The following is a 27,686-nucleotide window of genomic DNA, read 5'->3' on the forward strand; positions in this document are numbered from 1 at the left end:
GAATCATCACTTGCTTACAAGCTTCTAGAAACATTTGCATCTAATCAGAGAGCATTCTGGGAGCATTATACTTAGCCTTATAATGTTTAAGTTTTCAAAGTGTGTACACTTTTTTTTTTTTTTTTTTTACGGGAACCACTGTCAGCAGTGCAGTGTGACCTTAAAAAATGTATTTACAGCGCTCACTCTAATAATGAAGGCTTTTTATTAATGAACCATAAATACAAGGTTGAACAGCATTAACTTATGGACACACATTACCTCAACTGAGGACTGTTCCCTTCTATGTAAATTGGCAGCCAAAGGGTTTGTGCTGCAGGGGGTTGGGCTTACTTGTCCCGAGGACAATATAAACATGAAAATGTGTTGCCCTTGACCCCAAACAATATGTCCCAGGCGATAGGAATTCCACATCCCTGAGTGTAAAAGTATTAAATTTAAAGATTGCTGGCACTTATAAAGTGCAATCTGTAGTTATAATTAAGTTGAATAAAGAGGAGACCAAGAACCAAGCCACGGATTCATTTAAGGTTTTAAAGAAAGCTTCCAGAGTTTATTGCCTTCATCGTGTTTATGCTATTATTTAGGAATGTTTAAGTCTACCTATGCCAGAGGCATTAGCTCCCACCAAAGTTGACATATCCATTGGGTAAAAAGTTATTCTATGGTATAAAATTCAAGTAGTCTGGTGGATAAGACAATTTCAGTGGTGCCCTTATTGCCTAATGCAAGGCTATGTTTCACGATTGAGTCCATCTTTCTCTCTCTTACCAAAAACCTATGTATATTTTTATTGAGAAAACAACTTCGTTTCACAAAGCAGATGTTCTTATTGACCATTCTTTTTAAGGCCATTGCCATGATTGATTAAATAAAAACAGGACTTAGGCAGAGGCTGGATGACAAGATGAATGTTAATTCTGCAAGCTCCCTACCCTCATTCATATCCTGGAATTATCATCATTTTATAGCTATCACATCCTGGAAAAAATTAAAGTCAAGAGTACGGAACAAGCCAGAGAGCCAACCAAAGTAGTGGAGTAGAAAGTGTTTGTAGGAGGGAATATGCATATGCAACCTTTTTTTTTTTTTTTTTTTTTTTTTTTTACACGTTAATGTCTTTACTGGGCATTTACCCTGTTTGCCAAAACCTGAAGAAGGAGATTCCTCAGATGAAATAGAAAATAGAAGTAGCTGGTAGACTGGTGTCGGTTGCTGTGACGGGGAGAGTTGAAGACAGAATGGAGGCAGCCTCTGCCTCAGAGCTTACTTAAAGTGGGTGAGAATTGTATGGGGACCATCTGCGTATACATGATACCAACAGAATTCCTGGGGGATGGGTCAGAGAAAGTGAATAGAATCACACCGGCTGGAATATATAGGAAAACCTTGTTACCTGTTCTAGGATAGTTCGAGCCCCATAAAACTTAAAATCTCAATCATTAGCTTGTATGTTAGAATATTGGAATGTTGAGCTCTCCATTAGAGAGAGTTGAGTGCCTCAGAACTAATAACGGTTGGTAAAGCCCTTCTGATCCAACATTCCAAAGCGCATCTTTGCGTTTCTACCTTTTTAATCTAGAACATCGACCCTCAGTAGTTGGAATATTCTCATATCCTTATACACCGTCTTCCACACGCTATAAAGGTTATTGAAGGCTCTCTCCCTCGTTATAACTCAGGTTCAAGGCCTTTAACAACCTGTATAGTCCTCGGCTGCTGGCTGTATTGTCAACTTTCATCTAATCATTATATATGGTCTGCGTTTTTCAGCAGTGGGGTATGTAGTGCAATGATGCTTTATGTTTTATCTCATAATTAGAAATTTTAGAACCAGGCAAATGTGAATACTCATGCTGTAAAACCAATGTCGATAAATAGAAATTATTTTTTGAAAATAACAATGAGCTTTATTTGACAATTATTTGTACTATTCCAAGTTGAACGTCTAGAGTCCTTATGCTAGATCCGCTGACCGGATATACTTCTTAATCAGTCTGGAGTGCTTATACATCAGTTCGCTTTTACATGGTGCTTCATGTATACTTAAGTCTGTTTTTTGCAGATACTAACATATTTCCTGAGTGGAGCATGCAGAGTTTCAAAGTAAAAAGTAAAGCAACCTATGTTGTGTAAAAAGCGATACGTCCACATAATTGTTGGCATAGACTAGTCCTCGGTAAAATGTCTGAAATTGTTTCACAGACGAGAAACATTCTGTTCTCTATTCAGCAACATGTCTAAGCCAATAGATTTTCTATTCCAAAAGTGAATGCCGAAATGATGCTAAAATGTATGAAACCCATGAGGGTTTGGCAACATTTTCATAGTGATGCTCAATTTACAACCCTGTTGTAAAGTCAAAAGGGTATGCAACATCTTTCTTAGATAGTGAACATTGTTTTTCATTTCAGGGATTTTGAGACTTAAGTGCATGGAAATTAATGAGGTACTGATCATGGGGCCTACTTCCGATTTGTTACTGGCAGATTACATTGTAGTATAAATGCCGACAAACATTTTTAAATAAGCATGCTGTAGCACTAAAAGGTTCACTTTTTGAATTGTTCATGGATAAGATAATTAAATGTCAAAAAGTGTGATATAGTGTACTTTTCGGATGCAAAATAGTCCCACATGCTTCGCCATGGAGGCACAAGGATACAACCAAACAGCCAATAGAAAAATGGTGAGATTAAAATACTGCTGTGGTCTGAGGCAAGATGTGATTAATGATGTCTTAAAACAATGGTTTAAGGGTCCGAGCCAAAGAAACCAGTTGCTGAATGAGGCTGGCCCATAGCTCCTTTCTGCATGTATAGAGTATGTATAAAATACAGTATATTTACCACGAATAGAGCATGTGCCATTACGCATCAGACCTAAAAAAGGAAACCGAGAGAAGGAGAGCAGTACTTTCACACATCCATAATGCCAGTTTTGTACTTCTTTAAAATAATTATAAATGCTCATGCCGCTCATAGCAATATGGAATACCACAAAAACAGTTAACCAAATTAAAGGCATCCTACAGATTTATCATCCAAAACTCCCTAAGGTATTCGAATCTTGAGTTAACTATTAAATTCTCACAAATGACAAAGTGACATCTACATAAAATGTAGTAACCTGGAACAGGAGCTAGTGTAGCAGACCTCTTTTTCATTGCAAATCAATATCCTTCTTCCTCACGGTATTAAAATGCAATTTTTTACAAGTGCCAGAGTGTCGGCACTTACTCAGACCTTTGAAGACATCACTATCTTTTAAATTACAATAACCTTAATATGTTGAGTCCTGAGGAGATTATATTGTTTCTAAGCATAGAGGTTGCTCTTATCCAACACCGCCTATTCATGGCATCAAAAATGAATCATTGATGGTCATGACCAAACTTGCAAGGGAAATGGGAATTGGATGAGAGACAGACTTTGGATATTGTTGTCTCCTGTATTCCTTCAGTGGAACCTGATGCAGTTCACAATATTGTTGAGGAACCCTTTGGAACTCCTGATTAACCAGCACAGACATAAATAACTGTTAGAATTCCAGTTTTCATTCTCACTTCAAATTAATCCTCTGTAATCATCTATTTAGGGTATATTGATGTAAGAAAACAATTTTTATTTGTCTTCCATAATCCAATCTGACCTTTAACGTAAGAAAACATTACATTAATTTTAACTTAAGTGTAAAATTTAAACTAGCTGGCAGTGGTTTGCACCCTGTCTAAGTAGGGAACCTGACTCTAGTCAGGGTAAGGGAGTCATACAGCTAAGATAATCTCTGCTAACCCCTTTGGTAGCTTGGCACGAGCAGACAGGCTCATCTCAGAGGCAATGTGTAAAGTATTTTTACACACACAGTAACATAGTGACAATATCAGAAATGTACTCCACACCAGTTTAGAAAAATAGCCATTATTTATCTGAGTAAAACAAGACCAAAACGACAAACATCCAACATACACAAGCAAAGATGCAAATTTTCAAAGAATAAATCTCAGTACAGCACTTAGAAACACAATAGCTCCAACTGGGGCTATAACAACGTCTTGACGGAGTCGTTACCAACAGTTTGACACCACTGGTGAGGGAGTGTGGGCCGGTCACAGAGTCGCACAGACCCTAGGCACAGTACCTTTGAAAATGATGAGGAAACAAAGATGTTGCATGGAGTCAGGGAGGGGATGCGTCACTGGAGATGGTGCAGAGTCTGTTCCTGACTGCTACCACGGAGGTGAGGCATTGGTTTCCCATTGCTAGGCAGGGGAGGTGAGATGTCTGTTCCTTACAGTTGCAGGGGAGGTGATGCGACATCGGTGCGAGGCATTGGTTCCTTACGACAAATAAGGTTCAATGAATTCAGCGCGTCAAGACGCGAGGCATCGACTTTGTACATTTGCGATCACACTACGGGGCTAAAGGTGCTGCGTTGGAGTCAGGTGTCACGGACGTCGGTGGCACGCCACTCGGGACTCACACTGTGGTGGGACTTCGGAGGCGCTGTGGCGGTGTCAGGCCGGAGGTGTCGGTCCCAATCGTTGCACTCAGTAGGAACCACGGCTCTGTTGCAGGCAGAGGCACGGAGTCAGAGAACGGTGCCAGTTCCAAAGTCGCTCTGAAGTCAATGTACTTTGTTTTCTCTTTGTTGCACCAGAACTCACTCCCAAGGGCCCAGAAACTGGATTTGGCACTACTTGGCAAGTCAGGACTCTCAGCAGGAGAGCCTAGGTACTGGCAGATGAAATCGTTGATGTGCCTGAGATGTCCTAATAGGAGGCAAGATCAGTCCAAGCCCTTGAAGAACCTTTGGAAGCAGGATGTAGAAAGCAAAGTACAGCCCTTCCACTCCCAGGACAGAAGCAGCAAGCAGCAGGCCAGCACAGCAAAGCAACAGGCATAGTGGCAGTCCCTTCTACAGCATCCAGCTCTTCTTCCTGGCAGAATCTCCTCAGTCCAGAAGGATTCTAACTTTGTGGGGTCAGAGGTCCAGTACGTATACTCATTTCTGTATTTAAAGTAGACAAACTTCAAAGAAAAGTCTTTGTAGTGCACAAGGCCCTGCCTTTCCTGTAAGGACAGGCACAGCCCTATTCAAGTGCAAGTGTCAGCTCCTCCTACCACTCTAGCTCAGGAAGACCCATCAGGATATGTAGGGCATACCTCAGCTGTGTGTATGTGACTGTCATCCTGACCCAGACATGTATTCCACAGACAGGCAGAGGCACAGAATAGTTAATCAAGGAAATGCAAACTTTCTAAAAGTACTGTAATAGTAAAGGTGTATGGCCTATAAAACAGCGAGGCTAGGCCAGTCAAACTACACAAAAGAAACAAGAGCTAACACTGTAATTGACTTGGAAAAAATATTATTTACAATGAGAAGGTAAAACCAATTACCTCTCCCTAGTATAAATACATGACATTTATCCAGAACAATTGTAATTGAATAACATTTATTGCACACCAGAAGAAGAAATACAAAAGTGAGCAATTACCTCATATAAAACATTTTTTGGCACTATACACACATTACATACATCAAAAACATATGACAAAATACAAACTTAAGAACACAAAGAAAGCATTTTGAAATAGTTTTTCTTTTACTTTCCAGGCTGGAATAATTGTATGGGTTTAGTTGTTTGATTTATGGAAAGTGACATCTGTTTGTGATTTAGTTTTCATCCAGCTAGGTTTAAAATGATGCCTTAATGCACCTTGGCTGTAATTTATTTTATCTCTGTTAATTTTTCACTGTGGCTTCGGTGTTGGATACATGGTAAATGGATTTCACATGTAACTGGTGACGTTTTAGCAAGTTATGTTTTGAATTGATGAGTGAATTCTGTTGAAAACACACATGGTTGGCTACAATGTTAGTATTGTGTCGCAATGAGTAACAATGAGGCCATCCATTTTTTTTTTTACAGAATCGTGAGATCCCTGCTTTGGTGGTAAGCCATTCATAAAATGGTAGTTCCTTCTGACCAGATATTTATGATTGAATGTGTTATGGGCAGAGTGATGAGATCTGTTGGCACTTTTTCTTTGAGTAGTGTTGGACTTTTGCTTATGCAGGGTCATCCCCAGTCTTTTTGCCTCCTGCCTCCTATTTTTTTCTGACCTGTCGCTGTTGGCTTTTCAACTCTGAGCACTTTACCACTGCTAACCAGTGCTAAAGTGCATATGCTCTCCTGATTAAATTGTATGTAAGTGGTTTATCCATGATTGGCATATTTGATTTACTAGTAAGTCCCTAGTAAGGTGCACTAGAGGTGCCAGGGCCTGTAAATCAAATGCTACTAGTGGGCCTGCAGCACTGGTTGTGCCACCCACATAAGTAGCTCTGTAATCATGTCTCAGACCTGCCACTGCAGTGTCTGTGTGTGTATTCTTACACTGTAAATTCGACTTGGCAAGTGTACCCACTTGCCAGGCCTAAACCTTCCCTTTTCTTACATGTAAGGCACCCCTAAGGTAGGCCCTAGGTAGCCCCAAGGGCAGGGTGCAGTGTATGGATAAGGTAGGACATATAGTAATGTGGTTTATATGTCCTGACAGTGAAATACTGCCAATTTCGTTTTCACTGTTGCAAGGTCTGTCTCTCTCTCATAGGATAATATGGGGGCTACCTTTAAATATGATTAAAGTGTAGATTCCCCTAGAGAGTAGATGGACATGTGGAGTTTGGGACCCCTGAACTCACAATTTAAAAATACATCTTTTAGTAAAGTTGATTTTGAGATTGTGCGTTTGGAAATGCCACTTTTAGAAAGTGAGCATTTTCTTGCTTAAACCATTCTGTGACTCTGCCTTGTTTGTGGATTCCCTGTCTGGGTCAGTTTGACAGTTGGGTTGTTTTTCACCTCACACCAGACAGTGACACAAAGGGAGCTGGGGTGTGATCTGCATTTCCTGATTAGCCATCTCTGCTAGGAGGGAGGGGTGGAGTGGTCACTCTCATCTGAAAGGACTGTGCCTGCCTCTGACAATGCTGTCTCCAGCCCCCTGGTGTGTGTCTGAGGCCTTGCCTGGGCAAGGCAGGATTTCACAAGAAGGTGTGAGTCCCCTTTGAAGAAAGGTGACTTCAAAGACTAAAATGGGTATAAGAAGGGCACCCAAACTTACAAACTTTAGAAACACTTCTGGAATCAAGAGGAACCTCTGCCTGGAGAAGAGCTGATCGCTGAGGAACAAGTGCTGCCCTGCCTGTGACTGTGCTTTGTGGAGCTTTCCTGCAGTGCTGCTTCTGCCTGAGTAAGAGGGCAAAGACTGGACTTTGTGTGCCTTCCATCTTGAAGAAGAAATCTCCAAGGGCTTGATGTAGAGCTTGCCTCCTGTTATTGAAGTCTCAGGGATAGCAAAGACTTCTTCCTGCCAGCACCGGGAGTCTCTGGAGAGACCCCTACTCTGCTCTGTGGTGCCCTTCCAGTTCCTGGGACCCTGAAAGGAGAGGCTGGCAGCCTAAGGACAAAAATACACGCACCGAGCGCCGTGCGGAGAAAAGATCGACGCGAATCCGATCGCGGCTGAGAAAACGACGCGACGCCGGCTCCGCAGCTGAGAAACGACGCCGCAGGAAACGCGACCGGAGAATCGACGCCCGGAGCAGGAGAAACGACGCGCAGCATCGCTGACGAAGGCTGAGAGATCGCAACCAGCGCCGCGGGACTTTCGGACCGTCGCGTGGCTGGCTTTTTCGACGCGCCTCGCCGTGCCGAGCTGTTTTCGACGCATATACCCGTGCAGGGTTATTTTCGACGCACACCGCCCGTGCGGGGTTATTTTTGCCGCAAACCAGGTACATTTTCGCGCTAGCAGCGCTAGTGTGGTGTTACAACTACCTAAAGACTCTTTTTATTTTAAACCTTTACAAAATCATAACTTGACTTGTGTATGTTGGATTTTTGTCGTTTTGGTCTTGTTTTGTCTAGATAAATATTTCCTATTTTTCTAAACTGGTGTTGTGTCATTTTGTAGTGTTTTCATTAAATTACTGTGTGTGTTGGTACAAATACTTTACGCCCAGCACTCTGAGGTTAAGCCTACTGCTCTGCCAAGCTACCAAGGGGGTAAGCAGGGGTTAGCTGAGGGTGATTCTCTTTTATCCTAACTAGAGTGAGGGTCCTTGCTTGAACAGGGGGTAACCTGACTGTCAACCAAAGACCCCATTTCTAACATTGGTGACCAGCGGTCGGGATTTGGACTTGTATTTGTACTTGACATACAGTAATTAAGTGTACACTACTGTTTTGAGCTCAGACCACTACGTGACCACATACTACTTGTCTTGTGATTCTGCTTTTTGTTCTCTGATGTCCTCCTGGAAGTATTGCTAATATTTTTGGACTTTGTTTTTTGGTTGTGAAGCCTTTGCAGAATGGAAGTCAATTTCTGGCACCTATTTATGTATAAAAAGTGGCAGCTTAAAGCATTCTGCATGGAAAGGGGACTGGCTGTGAACAAGAAATCCAGAAGGGAGGATCTTGAGTCAGCCCTGTTTCAGTATGAATTGAAACGTTGTCAGGCAACACCACCAAATGAGTCTGAGGAGGATAACTACTCTGAGGAGGAGGACTACTCCAAAGAGGAGGGCAGTGGCCCTGAGGAGGGAACAGAAAGAGATGATTGGCTCCTAGCTCGAATCCGGAGTCTGGAAGAGCTAGATGCAGAGCTTAAGAGGGCTGAGGAGAAGAGAGCCTTAGTCCTGGAAGAAAGGAGGAGGAACTTAGAGATTAAAAAAATGATTTATGCTTACGAGCTTAAATTGAAAGAGCTGGAAGTCATGAGGGCTGAGTCCAGCTGGAATGGTGGCAGCAACAATTGTATATCCAGTGATGCTGCAGAAGTGCACATGCCCAGAGAGGTGGTGCCCTACTTGAAGGAGGGAGTTAACACACGCCAGGAGGTTCAGGGGTATGAGGTAGCTCCAGTGATGCACAGGGTCCCTGAGGTGGATTGGGGAACTGGCATGGGGAGTCATATTCCTACTGGTGGGAGGGACACTCTACTGACTCTAGTTGAGAGTGACAGGGAGAGGGGTTCCCCCCAGGTAGAAGTCCTGGTTATGGAGTGTGAAAACATCCCAGAAGAGTGTGGGTTGAGTGTCAGGGACAGTCAGGTACTGTCTCACCAGTCTCAGGAGGGTGATGTGGGGTGCTTTTTCAAAGCAGAGTCACTGGATGGTTGGGTGAAGGGTACTTTGGTTAATTCATGTGAGGGGCTGAGTGATGTAATTGCTGGAGAGCATATGTCTAGTCCTTATTTTCCAGAGCTATGCCAACACCAGGTGGAGTGTGAGTTCTCTGACCCCAGGGAGCTTACAATGGAGGCAGACTTCTGGGTGAGTACCAGAGAGTCTGAAGAGGCATTTGGGGGTGCTCCTGAGAGGAGTGGTCTAGGTAGTTCCCAACCAGGTGAGGTAGGGAAGGATTGTAGTGTCCCAGGTAGGTCCCAGTGTAGTGGGATGGGTGAGGGACCCCATGTCCAGTCTCAGAGGAGAGGGAATGGGGATGGGTTGAGGCCCAAGGTGCCCGAGATCCGGTCCCAGGTCCTGGAGGGTTCCCTGCGGGAACACCAGGAGGGGAGCCTAGCCTGTACCATAGGGCCATCTGTTGAGGGAGACCCCACAGTGTCAGGAGAACTTGGGGGGGCCGCTGTAGCCAGCGTCCCACCAGTTCTGGTGTCTGGCAGTACCACTCCTAGTGAGGGGGTGCAGAAGTCCAGACAGAGGGTTGAGAGGGGGTTGCGGACCCCAGTGGAGAACCTGGAGGGTCAGGGGTCAGCTCTGAGAGCAGAGCCCCCCATGAATGACCTTGGTGAGACCATTTCTGGGCTGGGGGGAATCCAGACTCTGTCACATGGGCAGAGGTCAGGAGACCTGCGCCAGCCAGACTCTTGTGTGGCCCTTCGGGACAGTGTGTCCCTTGAGGGGGGTAAGTGTGCCCCCCTGGAAGTCCTGGTGTGCCAGGCAATGGTTCAACCGCAGGGTGGTGACTCTGGGTTGAATGATCAGGTTCAGGGGGTAAACTCTGACCTGATAGGGGGTAAGTGTGCTCCCAAGGAAGTCCTGGTGTGCCAGGCAGTGGTTCAACCGCAGGGTGGTGACCCTGGGTTGGATGACCAGGTTCAGAGGGTAAACTCTGACCTGGTAGGGGGTAGGTATGCCCCCCAGGAAGTCCTGGTTTACCAGGCAGTGATCCAGTCTGTGGGTACAGACCCTGGATTGGGAGGCCAGGTTAAGGGTGTCCCCCCTGACCTGGAGGAAGGGGCTACTGCTAACAGTGCCCCTACCATGTTGTCTTCTGGGGGGGTCACTCCTAGTTGGGTGGTTCAGGACCCCAGAAGAGAGGGCAGGGGGAGGGAAGCCTCACCCCTGGCCCTGGTCCAACCTGAAGGTACAGACCCCAGGTTGGAGGCTCAGTTGCAGGTTAACATCCCTGCACTGATGGAAGAATTGTGCAGGACTGCTTCTACAAGCACCCTGACAGTTTTTGACTCTGGGGGTGCCGCTTCTGCAGGGAGGGTACAGAGCCCCAGAGGGGAGGACCAGGGTCAGGTTGTCATCCCTGACCTGGTGGAAGAGAGAGTGGTCAAAGGGTGCCAGGCACCTGGGGCTACCGCCCCCCACTCTCCGCAGTCACAGTGGTTGGAGAGGCCTGAGGTCGGGCTCTCATCCCTGACAGTTGTCCGGGGCCACCGTGGCTTGCTGTCCTGGTGGACAGAGTTGCCCCTGGGGGGGGGACGAGAGTCACACCCCGGGGGTGGAGTGGGCAACACCACTGTGTTGGCCCTGGTGGTACTATCTGCCCATTGCAATTCATCTGTGAGCAAAGTAAAGTTAGGTGCTGCACAGATGGTGTCTGAAGATGTGGAGAAGGGTTCCCCCTGGGTTAGCTTAGTGGGCCCTGAGAGTATGGACAGAGGGATCCAACTGGAGTCAGGAAGGCGTAGAACTGGAACATGCCCCTGCTGTTGTGGGCCTGGGTCCTTGTTCTACCGCCCCAATCAGGGAAGTACATCAAGGTATTGATTGTTCTCCCCTGGCTTTAGGCTGGTAGGGGGTCGTGTTGGACTTTTGCTTATGCAGGGTCATCCCCAGTCTTTTTGCCTCCTGCCTCCTATTTTTTTCTGACCTGTCGCTGTTGGCTTTTCAACTCTGAGCACTTTACCACTGCTAACCAGTGCTAAAGTGCATATGCTCTCCTGATTAAATTGTATGTAAGTGGTTTATCCATGATTGGCATATTTGATTTACTAGTAAGTCCCTAGTAAGGTGCACTAGAGGTGCCAGGGCCTGTAAATCAAATGCTACTAGTGGGCCTGCAGCACTGGTTGTGCCACCCACATAAGTAGCTCTGTAATCATGTCTCAGACCTGCCACTGCAGTGTCTGTGTGTGTATTCTTACACTGTAAATTCGACTTGGCAAGTGTACCCACTTGCCAGGCCTAAACCTTCCCTTTTCTTACATGTAAGGCACCCCTAAGGTAGGCCCTAGGTAGCCCCAAGGGCAGGGTGCAGTGTATGGATAAGGTAGGACATATAGTAATGTGGTTTATATGTCCTGACAGTGAAATACTGCCAATTTCGTTTTCACTGTTGCAAGGTCTGTCTCTCTCTCATAGGATAATATGGGGGCTACCTTTAAATATGATTAAAGTGTAGATTCCCCTAGAGAGTAGATGGACATGTGGAGTTTGGGACCCCTGAACTCACAATTTAAAAATACATCTTTTAGTAAAGTTGATTTTGAGATTGTGCGTTTGGAAATGCCACTTTTAGAAAGTGAGCATTTTCTTGCTTAAACCATTCTGTGACTCTGCCTTGTTTGTGGATTCCCTGTCTGGGTCAGTTTGACAGTTGGGTTGTTTTTCACCTCACACCAGACAGTGACACAAAGGGAGCTGGGGTGTGATCTGCATTTCCTGATTAGCCATCTCTGCTAGGAGGGAGGGGTGGAGTGGTCACTCTCATCTGAAAGGACTGTGCCTGCCTCTGACAATGCTGTCTCCAGCCCCCTGGTGTGTGTCTGAGGCCTTGCCTGGGCAAGGCAGGATTTCACAAGAAGGTGTGAGTCCCCTTTGAAGAAAGGTGACTTCAAAGACTAAAATGGGTATAAGAAGGGCACCCAAACTTACAAACTTTAGAAACACTTCTGGAATCAAGAGGAACCTCTGCCTGGAGAAGAGCTGATCGCTGAGGAACAAGTGCTGCCCTGCCTGTGACTGTGCTTTGTGGAGCTTTCCTGCAGTGCTGCTTCTGCCTGAGTAAGAGGGCAAAGACTGGACTTTGTGTGCCTTCCATCTTGAAGAAGAAATCTCCAAGGGCTTGATGTAGAGCTTGCCTCCTGTTATTGAAGTCTCAGGGATAGCAAAGACTTCTTCCTGCCAGCACCGGGAGTCTCTGGAGAGACCCCTACTCTGCTCTGTGGTGCCCTTCCAGTTCCTGGGACCCTGAAAGGAGAGGCTGGCAGCCTAAGGACAAAAATACACGCACCGAGCGCCGTGCGGAGAAAAGATCGACGCGAATCCGATCGCGGCTGAGAAAACGACGCGACGCCGGCTCCGCAGCTGAGAAACGACGCCGCAGGAAACGCGACCGGAGAATCGACGCCCGGAGCAGGAGAAACGACGCGCAGCATCGCTGACGAAGGCTGAGAGATCGCAACCAGCGCCGCGGGACTTTCGGACCGTCGCGTGGCTGGCTTTTTCGACGCGCCTCGCCGTGCCGAGCTGTTTTCGACGCATATACCCGTGCAGGGTTATTTTCGACGCACACCGCCCGTGCGGGGTTATTTTTGCCGCAAACCAGGTACATTTTCGCGCTAGCAGCGCTAGTGTGGTGTTACAACTACCTAAAGACTCTTTTTATTTTAAACCTTTACAAAATCATAACTTGACTTGTGTATGTTGGATTTTTGTCGTTTTGGTCTTGTTTTGTCTAGATAAATATTTCCTATTTTTCTAAACTGGTGTTGTGTCATTTTGTAGTGTTTTCATTAAATTACTGTGTGTGTTGGTACAAATACTTTACGCCCAGCACTCTGAGGTTAAGCCTACTGCTCTGCCAAGCTACCAAGGGGGTAAGCAGGGGTTAGCTGAGGGTGATTCTCTTTTATCCTAACTAGAGTGAGGGTCCTTGCTTGAACAGGGGGTAACCTGACTGTCAACCAAAGACCCCATTTCTAACAAGTAGTATATGTGATTTTAGTTTTTCTTTTAGTAGTATATGTGATTTTAGTTTTTTTTTGGTAACAGTTGTGTTTTGGTGTTCTGTGTCCTGAAGAGAACCCTTGAATCCAGTGTGTTCGAAACGCGTCGACAATACGGAGCGCTATCAAAGAAGATATGGCCTTCAGGGAGAATTCAAAGCATTGTCTTGTACATCATTCCTGTTTGAGCTACTACAAAGACTTATAATTACCTCCTACGCGTTTGAGAAACACGTATGCAAATGCTTTCAGTCTTTTAACATTTAGCACATAATCAGAGAGAATGCCAAATTCTGTTGTTATATCCTGAACCACAGATAGTGTCTTTATAGGATTTTTGGTAGCCAGTAGTACTTAACTGCGTAGGCCATTAGCTTAATTGTATATACAGGTAGCCTAATTGATTAATTGCCTAAATTATCAGCAGAGGTTCAATATATAAGGCAAACAACTGGAGAGAAGCCATTCCTGGTGTGCAGCCCTTGTAATTGATAAATTGCCAGAGTTAAACCCATTGACTGATATTGTTTCTTGGTGCTGGCATTAAATTTCCTTGATGACCTTCATTAGCTGGCCTGGAATGCCCATCTTTTGCATAACCTCCAATAGGAATGCCATTCCACCCTATTGAAAGCCTTCTTGGCATCTGTGCCTACAAGGGGTTAGTGGTTGTGCTGTGGCTTCTGCTCAATCAATGAATATTGTGACTAGGTTAGTCTGTATGGTGGTGTCTGGCTGGTACAAGTTGGTGCTGTCAAGATGATATCAAACTAGTAATTTTACTAGTAAGTCTTGTTGCAATAATGCAAGCAAAACATTTATAATCACCACAGACTGGAGGTAATGGGTGAGAAGAGCCTACTAAATTTAGAAACTTTTTCTTCTTACAGAACACTATTATATGACTGTGGTTCCATGATTCTGGCTTCGGCTCCCTTCCCAAATCCTATTGAGGAACTGGAAAGAAAAAGGTGGTATTAGTTGAAGTATGAGAAGGGATTCCATCACTGACGATAGCTTTTCCTAATGGGACTGATTTACTTGTGTCAACCACTTCTTGATACATAATAGGTTAAGTCTGCCATGTTCTGATCTGAATGTTTACAGCCCAATAAGAACTTTGAGATGTTTTCTTTCTCAGGTTCGAGACCCAGCTATATTAGAGTTCAGGCATCAAATATGCACTTGGAATGTCGTTCTTTGTTTATTGTCTGACTTCCACGAGCTAGATGTTCTTGCAAGGGTTTCTGGATGCCCGCATAGACGAGTCCAGTTGCAGGAGACTTTCAGTTGCAATATTTGCCAATGACTGTTTCCCACCTTCGCTTTCAGAGGGCAGTTCTCCTTATGGGTAAATAACCCTTACATTAATTCTATGCTTACTTCTTTTAGCTATATTATGTTTAACTGCCAGCTCCTCAAATTATGAACAAATGAAATGTTTGATTATTCCTCAACAAGTACCACATACACATTTCATACATATCACCACAATACACCACCACCACATACGATTGAGCCATCACAGAGGGAAAAAAGAAGATTCCAGCCCAGCATGAGTTTTCCTCAGCACAAACTTCCTATGGCCTAACTGAGTACCAGGGACTGTTTCTCATTTACTAGAACTTTCATCATTCACATTTGTAGGAATATCTGTTCACAGTTTGCACACATAGCCAGATTGTTAACCAGATCACAACCCTTGGGAAATATTCAATTATAGTATTATATTGAAGAAAGAGGAAATGAACTTTTAATGCACACAGAAAATGTAATAGCAACAAACTTGCCTTCGGAACTTTTGTGATGTGTTGAGATAAATGTGAACAAAAATCCTTTTATCGATTTTATTTAACACGTTATAGCCCATAGCTGTTAGACTTCATTGTAGTTTAGAGCTATTGTGTAGGAATCCCAAAACATTATAACAAGACTTCTTTTGCAAAATATATGAAAAAGACTACTTTTGTCTTATAGACACTTAAGACATAAAATCGACATAACACTCATAAAATAAAGATCTCTGATGTCTTATCTATTAGAAGACATAGATTCCAGGACTGCCATTTTACTATTTAAACTACACCAGTAACTTGCAGTGCCTTAGCCATGCCTCCTCTTCTATCTGCACTGCCTTGTCTGCTATTTAAATCAAACCTTATATTCCCATTTCATAGTGGTATCTTAAGAGATTTTGTCTATAGTTGTTTTAGTTAAGATGTTACCTAAATAATATAATTGGTATTGTACCTCTATAAATTCAGTTTTCAAAGATTTAACAGTGCTGGTATACTTAAGTAAGTAAGAAGTGTTATTATTCACTAGGAATAATGTCCTTCCTTTTACTTTATTTTTGTCCAAATGAAAACACTGTTGGCACTCGAAGGAGGAAAAGGACAAGTGTGGGCAACATTTTCATAGTATTCATATTATGAGACATACATGTGCTGATATTTTCACTGTGAGGAAGTAGGCTGCACTGATGATTCCTCTAAGGGTAGCACATTTCCCACAGTAATTTCTTTGAAGACCATTGCTTTGAAGACCATTGCATTTCTTTCCAAATTTGTGATAACTATCTCAATTCCTCCAGCCACCGATTGATGCATTATATCCATAGAGAATCTTGGGGATTTCCTGCCCCATATGAACTCCAGCAAGATCACATTCATTTGTTTGTTTTGGCCAGATCTTTGAAACATGGTATGTGATTTATTCATTTATAGAGAATGTGTTTTAAGATCTTCATAACTTGCAGCTTAATGAACAATGAAAAGCATAAATATCCAGTTGAGATTTTATTCTAATCTAAGCCATCAGTTGATAAAAGCCCGCCCCCAAGTGATCTTGATATTTCTTTGATAAATCATACCCAGAAATTCCAGCTCACACAATTCTGAGAGGCACCAATTATTGTCATGTAATTGTATTGTTAAACAAAATGTGAATCTTAGATTCAGTCGCCTTTATTTGACACTCCTACAACCTTCCTATTATTTCCTTTAGGGATTGAAATCCCACTACATGTGTTTTGTATACAAATATAGTCCTCCACGTTAAACAGATTTTATGTTTGCTCCCTCACCAATAAAACCTTCAACGAAAGCATTCCTTCTTATCACTGCTCCAAAACGAAAAGCCCTATCATGTACCCCAGTAAATTCTGTTAGCAAACCTGGATATTTGCTTACTTTAATCATGCAAAATAAATGCCTTCCCAAAACTGAAAGATTCTAAGGTTCACTTCAAATTATGTCTCAGCTAGGTCTTTTAAAACCCTTCTGTATAATAACTGAACTGTAAATGCCGAATTGATATTAGCTGAGCAACCTTTAATAAAACCTTTCTTGTATGGACCAACTCCCAATACACCTTTGATAACCTGGTTGGCAGAATCTTGCCAGAAATGTTAAAACCCCAAGTATTTAGTGAGATATGCCTATAATTGTCACAGTGTAACCAATCCCTGATTATCTTTCTAATAAAATATTTGCATAATTTCATGATCACTGGGAAAAATTAAACCATTTTATTGTCCTCTGTATAGACTTTACCCAAAATAAGGGCGAAACTATCTGCACCATATTAGTAAGATTTGTCTAAAAGATCGCATGGACCTTGTACTTTTGTCAAACCTAGTAAGCCTATTGCAGATCAAACACTCTACTTATAATATGCCCATGCAATTAACTTGCAACCTAGGAGGCCAAAACAATGACAGTTAATTATCTTGCAAATAATAGTTTGTTTTCTAGGGCACTTAATAGTCAAAGAAAATTCTCAAAATAAGTTTAGGACTAAAGATGATTTTATCTGCCATTGGCTCAATAACAGAAGCGGTACATTTTACTGTCTGTTTTTGCTTTTAGCTGCCACTCGAAAACCTTTCCTCCATTATTGTGCTCACAGTATTGCAGCCAGTTTGCATGAAAGTTTCCTTTTATGACTTCTGACAATCATTTTGCTCCTGCCAACCCTTAGTTCCTATCAATAGGGGTACATGTGCATACTTACTATGCTACGGTCATTTTGTATTCCTGGGTATCTGCTCCCTATAAACAAGTGAAATTTTCTCTCTTTTTCCTGAGTCACCGTTATCCCCTCTCCCAGGCACGTCTTGAGGATGCTCAGCTTTATTGCCTCTTAGTTATCGGCCTTATTATATATTGGAATAAATTCTAACAGTCTTGAGATAACTCTGCTGTTTGTGCATTACAGTATAAATATATTAGGATTCTTAGAGGTTAAATCCCTGTTCCCACACAACACCGGGGAGTGAAAGCTATAGTTCATTGTTCAACACACATATCTAATCTTTTCAACACATCTCTGTTTAGGCATGGAATACAATACATCATCAAGCATGAAATTCATATGATGATGTTATGGAACAAAATCTACTGCGTTCTGTTATGGAAAGCACGCCCACTAGTGATACAAGTGATTAAGAAATTTAGGTTATTGCTTATCCAACTCCTTTAGCTTGTGTCTATTAAAGTTCCCAAGCCAAACTAAGCTGACTTCATGATCTGCCCAAGACTTTTTGAAAGAGCCATATATACGCGGCACTGTGCGTCAACCTACTTGATTGGATACCATTCCAATTCACACTTCCATGCGCACTACTACTTCTGATATTTTATTTGTCACCATTACTACATTTTCAACATGTTTTTCTGAAAGGAACATGCTCTTTCTATCTAGAGAAGCCCTGAAGAAGTCATTGAATTACACCCATTTGATGAAACACCTGTTGGATGGCTTACAACAGGATGTATTTGAGAACACAAGAATAAAAGAAGACATGTTTCCTTGGACTGAAAAGAACACACAGTCTTTTTGGTGTCCTTGAAAGAGAATGCAACAATTCTACAGAACTATACCTTGTGGCACAAATACACACTTCTCTGACAGTTATTGTCCAATTTGATAATAGACCTTCAAAGGCAATGTAAAGTCCACATATTCATCTGTTGTACACCTTGAAATCTAATCAGCACTGCAGCTTTGCCTGAATAGGAAGAATGCAGTTTTGAGAAAATTGTTGAGAATGTTTTGTGGGGGTATATTGAATGGTACGTATGCTTGCTTGAATTTCCTGTATTCAGTAGATGCACTATGACAAAGACTTACTTTTTCATGGGAGGGCAGACAAGAACATCAAGGTTTCTCCCAAAGTAGGATGTACATTTTGGGGGTTGGATTAAAAGTGTAAGGAGTCAGTAAGACAGATGTTTGCTTAAACAGCACAACCCATAACAGGTCAACACTACCCGCATCCCCTGTCATATACCAGCACACTCATTTACATACCTTGACACAACCAAAATCAGACACCAACACACCCATCTTACTATACCCACATAACTAACATCTTCATGTACCAACAGAGCCATCTGGTTATGTCAACACAACCACGATATACAAAGAATACCTCTGGTCAAACACCAACACAGCTCAGATTACACATTCTTGCACCCACCTTCCTAATGCTACTTACAAACTGTGATGTCTCAGCACATTCTGTAATATATATCTGGCACTTACCATCAAATACCCACGCAGCCAGCATATGCATTATGAAACAATAGCACACAATTACATCTAGTAGCCCACCATAATAAACACAACCATGATTGAAAACTCACCAGGATATAGGAAAACAATATCAGGCACTCCTAAAACTACCATTTGCCAGTGCTCTTCTGTCTCAATCCAAAACTTAGTGATGCTTTCATACAGTCTTTTATCCACTAATAATCGTACTTAATTTGTATCTCAAACACAGTATCTCAGATGAAGCCTTTTCAGATAATAACATGGAATCACTGTAGTAGTCGCTTATGGTTTATTTACACTTTCTATTGAAAAGACATTTTTTGTATTGCATATAAATCTGGTCCCTATGGACAGATCTGCAGATCTTAGCTTATATGATATGGCCAGGCATGCCAAATTTCATGCAGATCAACGCAGGATCATTTAGTCTGTGGATGGTTCAGTGAACCCATGTTTGCAGACTGAAGTTGGGAAAAAAAAGGTATTGCATAAAGGTGATATTTTTAATTGTAGTCCAGTCAGCCACTTCTGATTGAAGGATCCAAACCTAAGTCTGCAAGCTGAAAGGCTTTAAATAGCTGTCTGCAACATTCTATGGTGGCCGCCTTTACAGTTACAAGAACAAGAAATCAAAAAAATCCATATGGGGCAGGGAAATCATCTGCTCATGTATGGGCATATTAGTGGTGAAAAGGAGGCACTAAATGGACCCCCAGGAATTTATTTAAAAAATAGTTTTTGTTGAGTGATCTGAGAGCCGTGACACAGGGTTAGTGAGCTCCAATTATCACATAAGGTTCGAAAACCCAATTCTGGGGCCTGGCATAAACATTTAAAAAAATGTAAACATTTCCAGGCCCTCTATTTATGGACATTTGGGCGCTGGGCCTGTGGCCGACCCTTGTTTTGTAAGGTTAAAGGCTGTGTGCAGTGGGAGTTGAGCACTGCGGCTGGGAAAAGCAGTGTGACAAACCCATGACTTGCACAGCCAAAAACAGTATGCAGCATGGAATGGATATGTGGCAGATGAATGCAGTACCTCACAAAAACCTCTAAAAATCTCACAAGAAAATCACTGTTAAATTTTAGTTACTGTTCAGCAGACACAAAAGCGAAGAATCCTTGAAGGCCACTGCCATGCTTAATATTATCCTTTGATGATAAGTGAAAAAACAGCTATCTACAAAGAGTAAAACATGGTTGGTGTATGAGTTCTGGTGATTGTTGTGGGACGGATAGGGAATTGCTAGGCTTTTTGTTTTATATTTGTCGAATGATAACTAACCTTCAACTGTGTTTATTTCAGTGAGTTTTGTATGTGCTTGTGTGTATATGTTTGCATGAGTATGTAATTTCAATAGCTGAAGCCTAAGCAGGCAGAGCGCTGTACATGGTCAAAGGCAAGCTTAAAGTTGGCGACTAATAAATAGGAGAGGAAGCTGAGTTGTGGATGGTTAATGCATTGTAATGTAGCTTTCTTTGAACAGGCAAGTCTTCAAATCTTTCCTAAATTTAATCATTGTTGGGGAAGTCCTGATGGTTACAGGGATGTTTTTCCAGATCCTGGCTGTATAGATTAAAAATATCAGTTTTCATTTGTGTGTGTGTGTGTGTATGTATGTATATATGTGTGTGTATATGTATGCATGTATGTATATATATATGTGTGTGTGTGTGTGTATATGTATGTATGTGTGTGTGTGTGTGTGTGTATATATATATATATATATATTTATGTGCGTGTGTGCGCAAGACACATACATTCTCTGAAAACAAACAGAGACTCTGTCATGAGTCTACTTAAAATGCGCCAAGCCAATGGAACTTTTCCAGTTATGGTTATAAACAAACCCAACACATGCCATAACTTGTGCTGCCCACCATGTTATTTGCTTGATAGTTCTTTTCTTTGTTTCTGTACTGTTTGCAAATTAGTCTTAAGCCTTGTGGGCGGTGCGATAATGGCAGGTGTTTTGTCAGTTGATAACTACAACTGTCAAATTTCATTGATTTTGCATGTACGATGCAGCTTATATAGTTTGAATGCTCATATGGACAATGTAATATGTATTGATTACCAGTGTCGGAACGAGTCCTCAAGTGAGTCTTAATGCTCCTCACCTCCCTCAACAATAGCAATTGTAGGACATTTGAAGATTGGTTAGAGGGATGAGAACCCACTGAAAATATTAATCACAGTGCTTGTCAGAGGAACCACAAAAGTCAATAACTAAAGCTCTGCTTCGCCATATGGTAGCTTGGCACAAAAGTCAGACTTAACGTAGGCAATATGTGAAGTATTTATGCATTTACACAGTAATAAAGTGAAAATGCAACACAATTTAGAAAGCTTGATGATATATCCTTAAATAAAATGACACTAAAATGATAAAAATCAAATCAATCGAACAAAAGTTATGAGTTTATTAAGAGAAAGGTAAAAAAAAAAAAATGTGCTAAAAGGCGTGCAGCTCAACTGCAAGTATCTGGTTGAGCCGGATGTGGACAAAGTCACAAGTTCAAGTTTGCCATGATGGAGTGCAGGGCAATTACTGGACCAGATTGGTCCCTCTGGAAATTGTGCTTTTTGTTCTGTGTGCAGGGCTGTGGAGTGCGAGGTTTTTGGTGCACTGCATCAGGTCCATCAGGCTGCCGATCAGTAGCTACATCAGTGGTCCGATGTGAGGTTCTGCGCCGCTCTGCATTGGATCTGGTGAGGATGCTGAGTAGGGGCTACAAGGTGCTGCGATCAGAGCCTCTTGCATCATCCTTCTTTGGATGCATTGAAGTCGCTGATCAGGAGCACCAAGGTGCTGTGACGCGAAGCCCTGTGTCAGTCTGTGCTGTGTGAGATTTGATGAAACCTTAATTTGAACATGGAGGAATGCACACTGACTCCAGCCAAGGATCAAAGCGCCTGAAGGACAGGACTTGGAGAGACTCACTCCTGCAGAGGTCAGCAGAGGGGAACATATCAGGTTTACCGTTGAGTCTGGTCAGAAGGAAAGCAAAAGAGGCCTCCTGAAGTTTGTTGGTTCCTTGTAGCTCAAACAGGTTTGCCTATTGGGCTGTCTAACAAGTATTTAAACAATCATGTTCCCAGACATCAGCTGGTGGATAATCTATTGGCTTTTCCTGCATTTTTGTGAAAACTTTGCAACTAAGCCATAGTCTACTTTGAAACATGCCTCTGCTACTCAGAACAGGTGCGCTCAGCATGTAACTTGTGTTTTTTCAACATGGAGGACTGTTATTACTTGAAAGTTTACTGATGGGTATGATGTGGCCCTTTTTACTTTCACTGTGCACAGCCACAATGTCCTCCACTGTTTACAACATTTCCATTCTGTGCACCCACACCTGTACAACCAGTAATACTATGCTATATATGGCTTTAGGCTGTTTACGTACATGTTTTATTTTTAATAAAGATGTAAGAGTTTATAGAGCAATACGAATAGCAGAATCATGGATCATGTAATGAGTGATAATTAAAACAACACTGAAATACACTGGGTATCCCTTAGTGAACTAACTATAACCCCCCCACATGCACTGCTTATGAACTGACATGTTACATCACTCCGGACATGTTAACTGATATCATGTGAAATGTCACTTCAAATGAATAAAGGGAGGTGGGAAAGTCTTAGTCTGGAGTAATGTACCATGTACTTTTTTTAAAAATGGGGTTCAGGATACCAGGCATGTTCATTTTGCCTGCCCCTTGCTACTAAACTCCTTACACAAATATCTCCATTATATGTTTTTATGTTATAATGTATGAAGTGCCTCTCAAGCAGTGCCTTTTATATATAACCCTCCAACCGTTATACTTTTACATTTTTTTGTAAAATTCATATTACAACTGGTGTATTTTAAATGATATTTGTTCATGTTTTATTATGCACATTTGGCAATTTCTTGACGGATCAATATCAAATTTTAAATAACAGATACGTGTTTTTGGGCAATCCCAAACTTACCATGACTTGCACCTTAGAGCACCCACTATCCACCTTTTAATGAAACTTAGAAGTGTAGATTCTTCCGCACTTGGGTGGGGTGGGGGGGAATTTGCACACGTCAATGCATATACGGCTGCTAAATAGCCATTGGTAAATCTTTACATGAGTAACAATGTAAATTTGGCCGACAGAATTTACATTGGTGAATCTCCATTAAACATTTTTTCTGATATTTGACTGAAAATAGAGAGGGAGATGTTTTAGCAGGAGTAAGGAAAGCTGAGTAAATCTGCTAGGAGACAGTGTCACAGTTGTTTTAGGTGTTATGACTCTAGATTCAACATCGTAGTTGACAAAACATATACACTCCCAGTATATAATATAGGTCTCCTAAACACCATGCTTCCACTCACTGGAATTTCTTTTATGAGCTATTTGATGCTTTGGAAATGAGTTTTGTTATGTTTTATGGCTGTTGCACTGAGAATTATGGAACAAGGCTCCAACCGTACCTGCAGAGGGAGAAGCAATTATATTATTCCTGTACACCTCACCATCCGCAGGGTTTTGCTCAGAGGTGCTTTGCACATGTTTTGGAATGGAGTAAATGATGGTAACTACTTTCTTTAACGAGGTGCTTACTGCTTCTTGTGAGCCAACGTATTTTCCTGCTAGGGCTAGGAGTTGCTCGCATTTCTGATAGTTTATTAGAACTGTGGTCCACTTAAAAAACTACAGTTACTATTGAGGCTCATGAACAGTTATGAAAAATGGTAACTTTGTAACTTACAGATCTTATTCACTTCTTGAAAATGATTAAGAATGCTAATCAATGTTCAAGTCACCCCCAAAAGAACAGTATAGGACGCAGTAACATGTCACCTCCCATTCTACATACACTAGTTTTAGTATTTTTCATCTTCTCTACATTTCATGCACCTCTTATGTAAATACATTTAGCCTCTGTGCATGTCACCTTCTGCAACCATGTGCATTTTGAGTTTTTACGCACATAAATCATAGCACGTACAGTAACATTCTGCCTTTGCACACGGATGTTTTTTGGGCTGGTTATTTCATAAACCCGGGCTTTTCACTCTAGCATTGGTAGGATGGAATTCTTCTAAAACAAGGGTCTAATAAAAGGGCCTTTTCTCAGCATCTGGATCTTCTCTTTTCCCGCGAGGATAGCCGACAAAACGAGCTTCTTTTCCGGCACACTGACCTTTCCGGCAGGTTAAGGGTTATTACACCTACAGTAGCCCAAGTTTAGCAATGGACAGCTGGCGACGCGTGGCAGATTGTAACTACACGTGTCCAAAGGTCTGACATCATCTGCGATGTGGAGATCGTCAACAAATACACCGACTGTTCCCCTTGTACTGTCAACTGAGCATATATACTTATAATAATTATACCTATGTGCATATATTTACATAGATACTTATGCTTACATACCTGTAGGAACTTTGATCCAGCCCTCTTCATTCATTCGTCTGTTCACTACAGCTCACAGATTGGGGCGCTTGGTCAGACCACTTCAGCCATAGTGTAACTATACTGTGAGTGATGGCATTCTGCTCTTTTCCAAGGAACACATTCGCACACTGTGATTCCCTTGCAAACTAGGTCCTACTCTAGCAGCCTGTAGTAAGTGTTTTATATATATACATATATATACATATATATGTTGTCAGGGGCCTGGGAGTTCCCCCACCAATAAAGTTTTACAAAAACCATGATAAAAGGAATAAAAGGAGCAAGCATTGACAAACCCAAGAGGCCAGCAACCAATGCCAGACCTATCTGATTGCAATGCTTGTTTTAAAAGAGGAAAGTTATTCTTTATTGATTGGCGGGTTTGTGTAGATTGATGATTTAATGAAGTGTCTGAATGGATGAACAAGTGAGGGCATTAAGGACTAAATGGGCAATATACAGATTGAGTACATGGATGACCACAGTCATGTTGGGACAGAAGGCATTCCTGTGCTCCTGCTCCTTACTCATCTGTCTTTATGCCAAGTCACTCAACCACTGTCACTAAGTCACATGCCTTCCGCTGTTATATGCCCAGCCATTCAAACCCATGCAGAGAGACAACAATCCAGCCATTAATTGCCATTATTTTGTCAACAAACCTATTTGCTTTGTCACTGCTTGTTCTTGTTTCTAGATGCCACACCTGCCAAGCTTGGTATTTTAGAGTATACCATACCACTTTTTTGAGATGAATATGCAAAATGGCTGTTTTTTTAATTCAAATTATTAATATTCAGTCACTGTTCTCGTAGTGCAGAGATTACGTTTTATTCTAGCCTGCATAATTAAGAACATAAAAAACGCTGAAAATATTTGTCTTTGTTTATTACAATCATAAATTGTAATGATTGATTTTACTGTACCTTCCTTCTTGTTTATATTTTTCAGGAAACTTGAACGTTACCCTTCAAGTCTGGGATATTGGAGGACAGACAATTGGAGGCAAGATGTTGGATAAGTATATCTATGGAGCACAGGTAATCTTTACAGACATGTATCATAGAGATGGGAAAATACTTACAAAAAAGGTGTTGCATTCGATTTGACAATGCCGAGAGGGCAGGTAGGGGACTGGAACCTGATATGCTTCAATACATAACTTAGCATCAAAAGTAGCACTAAGGATTAGTAATATAAATGTAACATTTATAGTGTTCTGTGCCCAACACAATTGTAAACCACACCGGCTCAGTTCTGAAAGTACCGCGCTTGTCTAAAAGATTGACATCCAAGAACATTTCCAGTAAGGACTTACTCGGCCACTGTTCTTCACTTTTATTCTTTTCAATTTGCTAATACTTTGCACCTAAGTGAGGACATATCACCCTCTGTGACATGGCGCAACTCTCATAGTTATTATAAACATTCCCTAGGGTCATCCTGTTAAGTAGTGTCATCTACTCACGCATTCATTTTTGCTGAGATTGCACTCAGTGCATACTAACTCAGCAACAGTATGAGCTAGTGATCCAGCTGCAGACAGCACAACATGGAAACACTGAGTATTGGTTGTCATCTCTCCAGGGGCATAGCTTAGCAGTGAGATTCGGGGTGTGAATCTCGGATTTCCCAACTAAAAAAGCAATGAGCTGCAGGCCAGAGGGGTAAGACCACCAAGGTTCAGAATAGACCATTTCCATGAGGAACAGGGTCAGTACCGATTTGCAGTAGGGGGGCCCCGTCTAGAGTAGTACAGTGGATGAAACATAATGGGTGGGAATGCTACCCAGATCAGTTGCCAGTGGTTAGTCTATTTGCAAAACATTCACCCCATCACCTTTTGAGTATTTGATTGCTATTAGTATGCCTGGAATCTTGAAACTGGCATAGCCTTCCATACACTTAAGATTTTATGGTTCAAATCTTTGTTATCAGCGTACTTATTAGCATTGCGATGTACAGTATAGTATGCATTGGCATAACATCCTCCATTACAGCAATGGAGGCAACTGGTACCTCAGGTCTGTACATCTGAAACAACAAAGAACAACCTCCCGCCTCCGCCTCCCTCTCCCGGAGCACACCAAACTAGAGATCAGAATGTTGTACAGGTAGGTACCGGTGTGAGACCCCTTGTGTGTCCCTGGATGCTATGTCTGAGCAGGTGTATCCGTAAGTCGCAAAAGTTGAAGATATTTAGGGCAAGTTAACTCCCCAAACTCCCTGGAGAGGAGTGCCAAGAACGGGTCCCAAATGTCTGGAAAGGAATCTCCCTGTGCAATAAGAATCAGGGTAAGCTTCTCCATCCCCAGCACATGCCATAAATGATGTAGCCATCCCAAGTAAGTAGGAAGAGTGTCAGTTCCCCAATGAATTGTTCTGGGTTGCCGCTCCTAAAGCCAAACCTATTAGTTGCCCCTGCAAGATTTAAGAGAATAGGTTAAAGCATTGGGTGGTCCCAAGAGGAAGTATGCTGGAAAGCGAGAAAGCTTTGTGTCAAGGTGTGTGTCAATATCATCCAATACTTTCTCCCAATAATGTGCCGACTTCAGGCACTCCCATAGCAAGTGTACTAATGAACTCGGGGATCCGCAGTTCCTCCAGCAATCAGGGCTACGAGTAGGGTTACTTTTATGGATACACACTGATGTGAAATACCAATATGTGGCAATTTACATTGCATTTTCTACACTAGCAATGTTCCGTGCGGTGTGGCGTGTCCTATAATGTATCTCCTTCCACTCCTTAGTTGTAAGGAGCCTTCTAGTTCCAATTTAGAGTTTTTGCCCTGGGGATTTTGGCAGGACAGGAATATTTCGCAAGATGCCATATAGGGCTGTGATAAGACCTCTGTCGGTGCTTTTCATCAAGAGGCACTTTCCAAAGATTGTGAGGGTGCTCCTTACCCCCTTCTGAATTGCTGGCTGCATTACCCAGTGGCGAATTTGCAGATAGCGCATCCTCTCTGTAAGTGCATAATCGGTTTGTGATGTTTCAGAGGGGAGTGGGCCTTCCTCGTCAAAGAGATGGCCAATGGAGCAACACCCCAGTGACAACTAGCAGCGGAAGGTAACTGAGTCCATGCCCGATGTGAAGAATGCATTGCCAACCATTAGAGTCAACAGTGATAGGAATTTAGAAAGATCTTCCCGCTTCAATACCTGGTCCCACACTTTCAGCGTTGGACTCGTGATCGGTTAGGAATACAGGCCCACGGCTGCTGGGTGCGGGCCAGGAACGCAATCTTTCATAGGGATGTGCCCACAATCGCCTGATTCATGAACAACAAATGCTTTTCAGATTGTCCCCTGGACCACTCTACTATATAGCAAAGCAGGGCAGCTTGAAAGTATTGTAGAAGGTTTGCGATTCCCTATCCCCCTTGTGGTGGGGGCCGATAGCATAGGGCTTGGTTCAACGGAGGCAGTTTCCTTGCCCACACAGAGCGTTGAAATCCTCC

At 42.5% G+C, this 27,686-nt stretch overlaps 1 protein-coding gene across 1 annotated transcript in view; it reads left to right on the forward strand.

The window, feature by feature from the left end:
• RAB28 (RAB28, member RAS oncogene family) overlaps window positions 1-27,686 on the forward strand; it is a 625,431-nt gene that overhangs the window by 228,466 nt on the left and 369,279 nt on the right. The window contains exon 3 of the mRNA XM_069202784.1: window positions 25,175-25,263. Coding sequence (XP_069058885.1) covers window positions 25,175-25,263 — 89 coding nt within the window. The remainder of the gene's footprint in view (window positions 1-25,174; window positions 25,264-27,686) is intronic.

This window comes from Pleurodeles waltl, chromosome 1_2 (assembly GCF_031143425.1).
Source record: "Pleurodeles waltl isolate 20211129_DDA chromosome 1_2, aPleWal1.hap1.20221129, whole genome shotgun sequence".
Lineage (NCBI taxonomy): Eukaryota > Metazoa > Chordata > Amphibia > Caudata > Salamandridae > Pleurodeles > Pleurodeles waltl.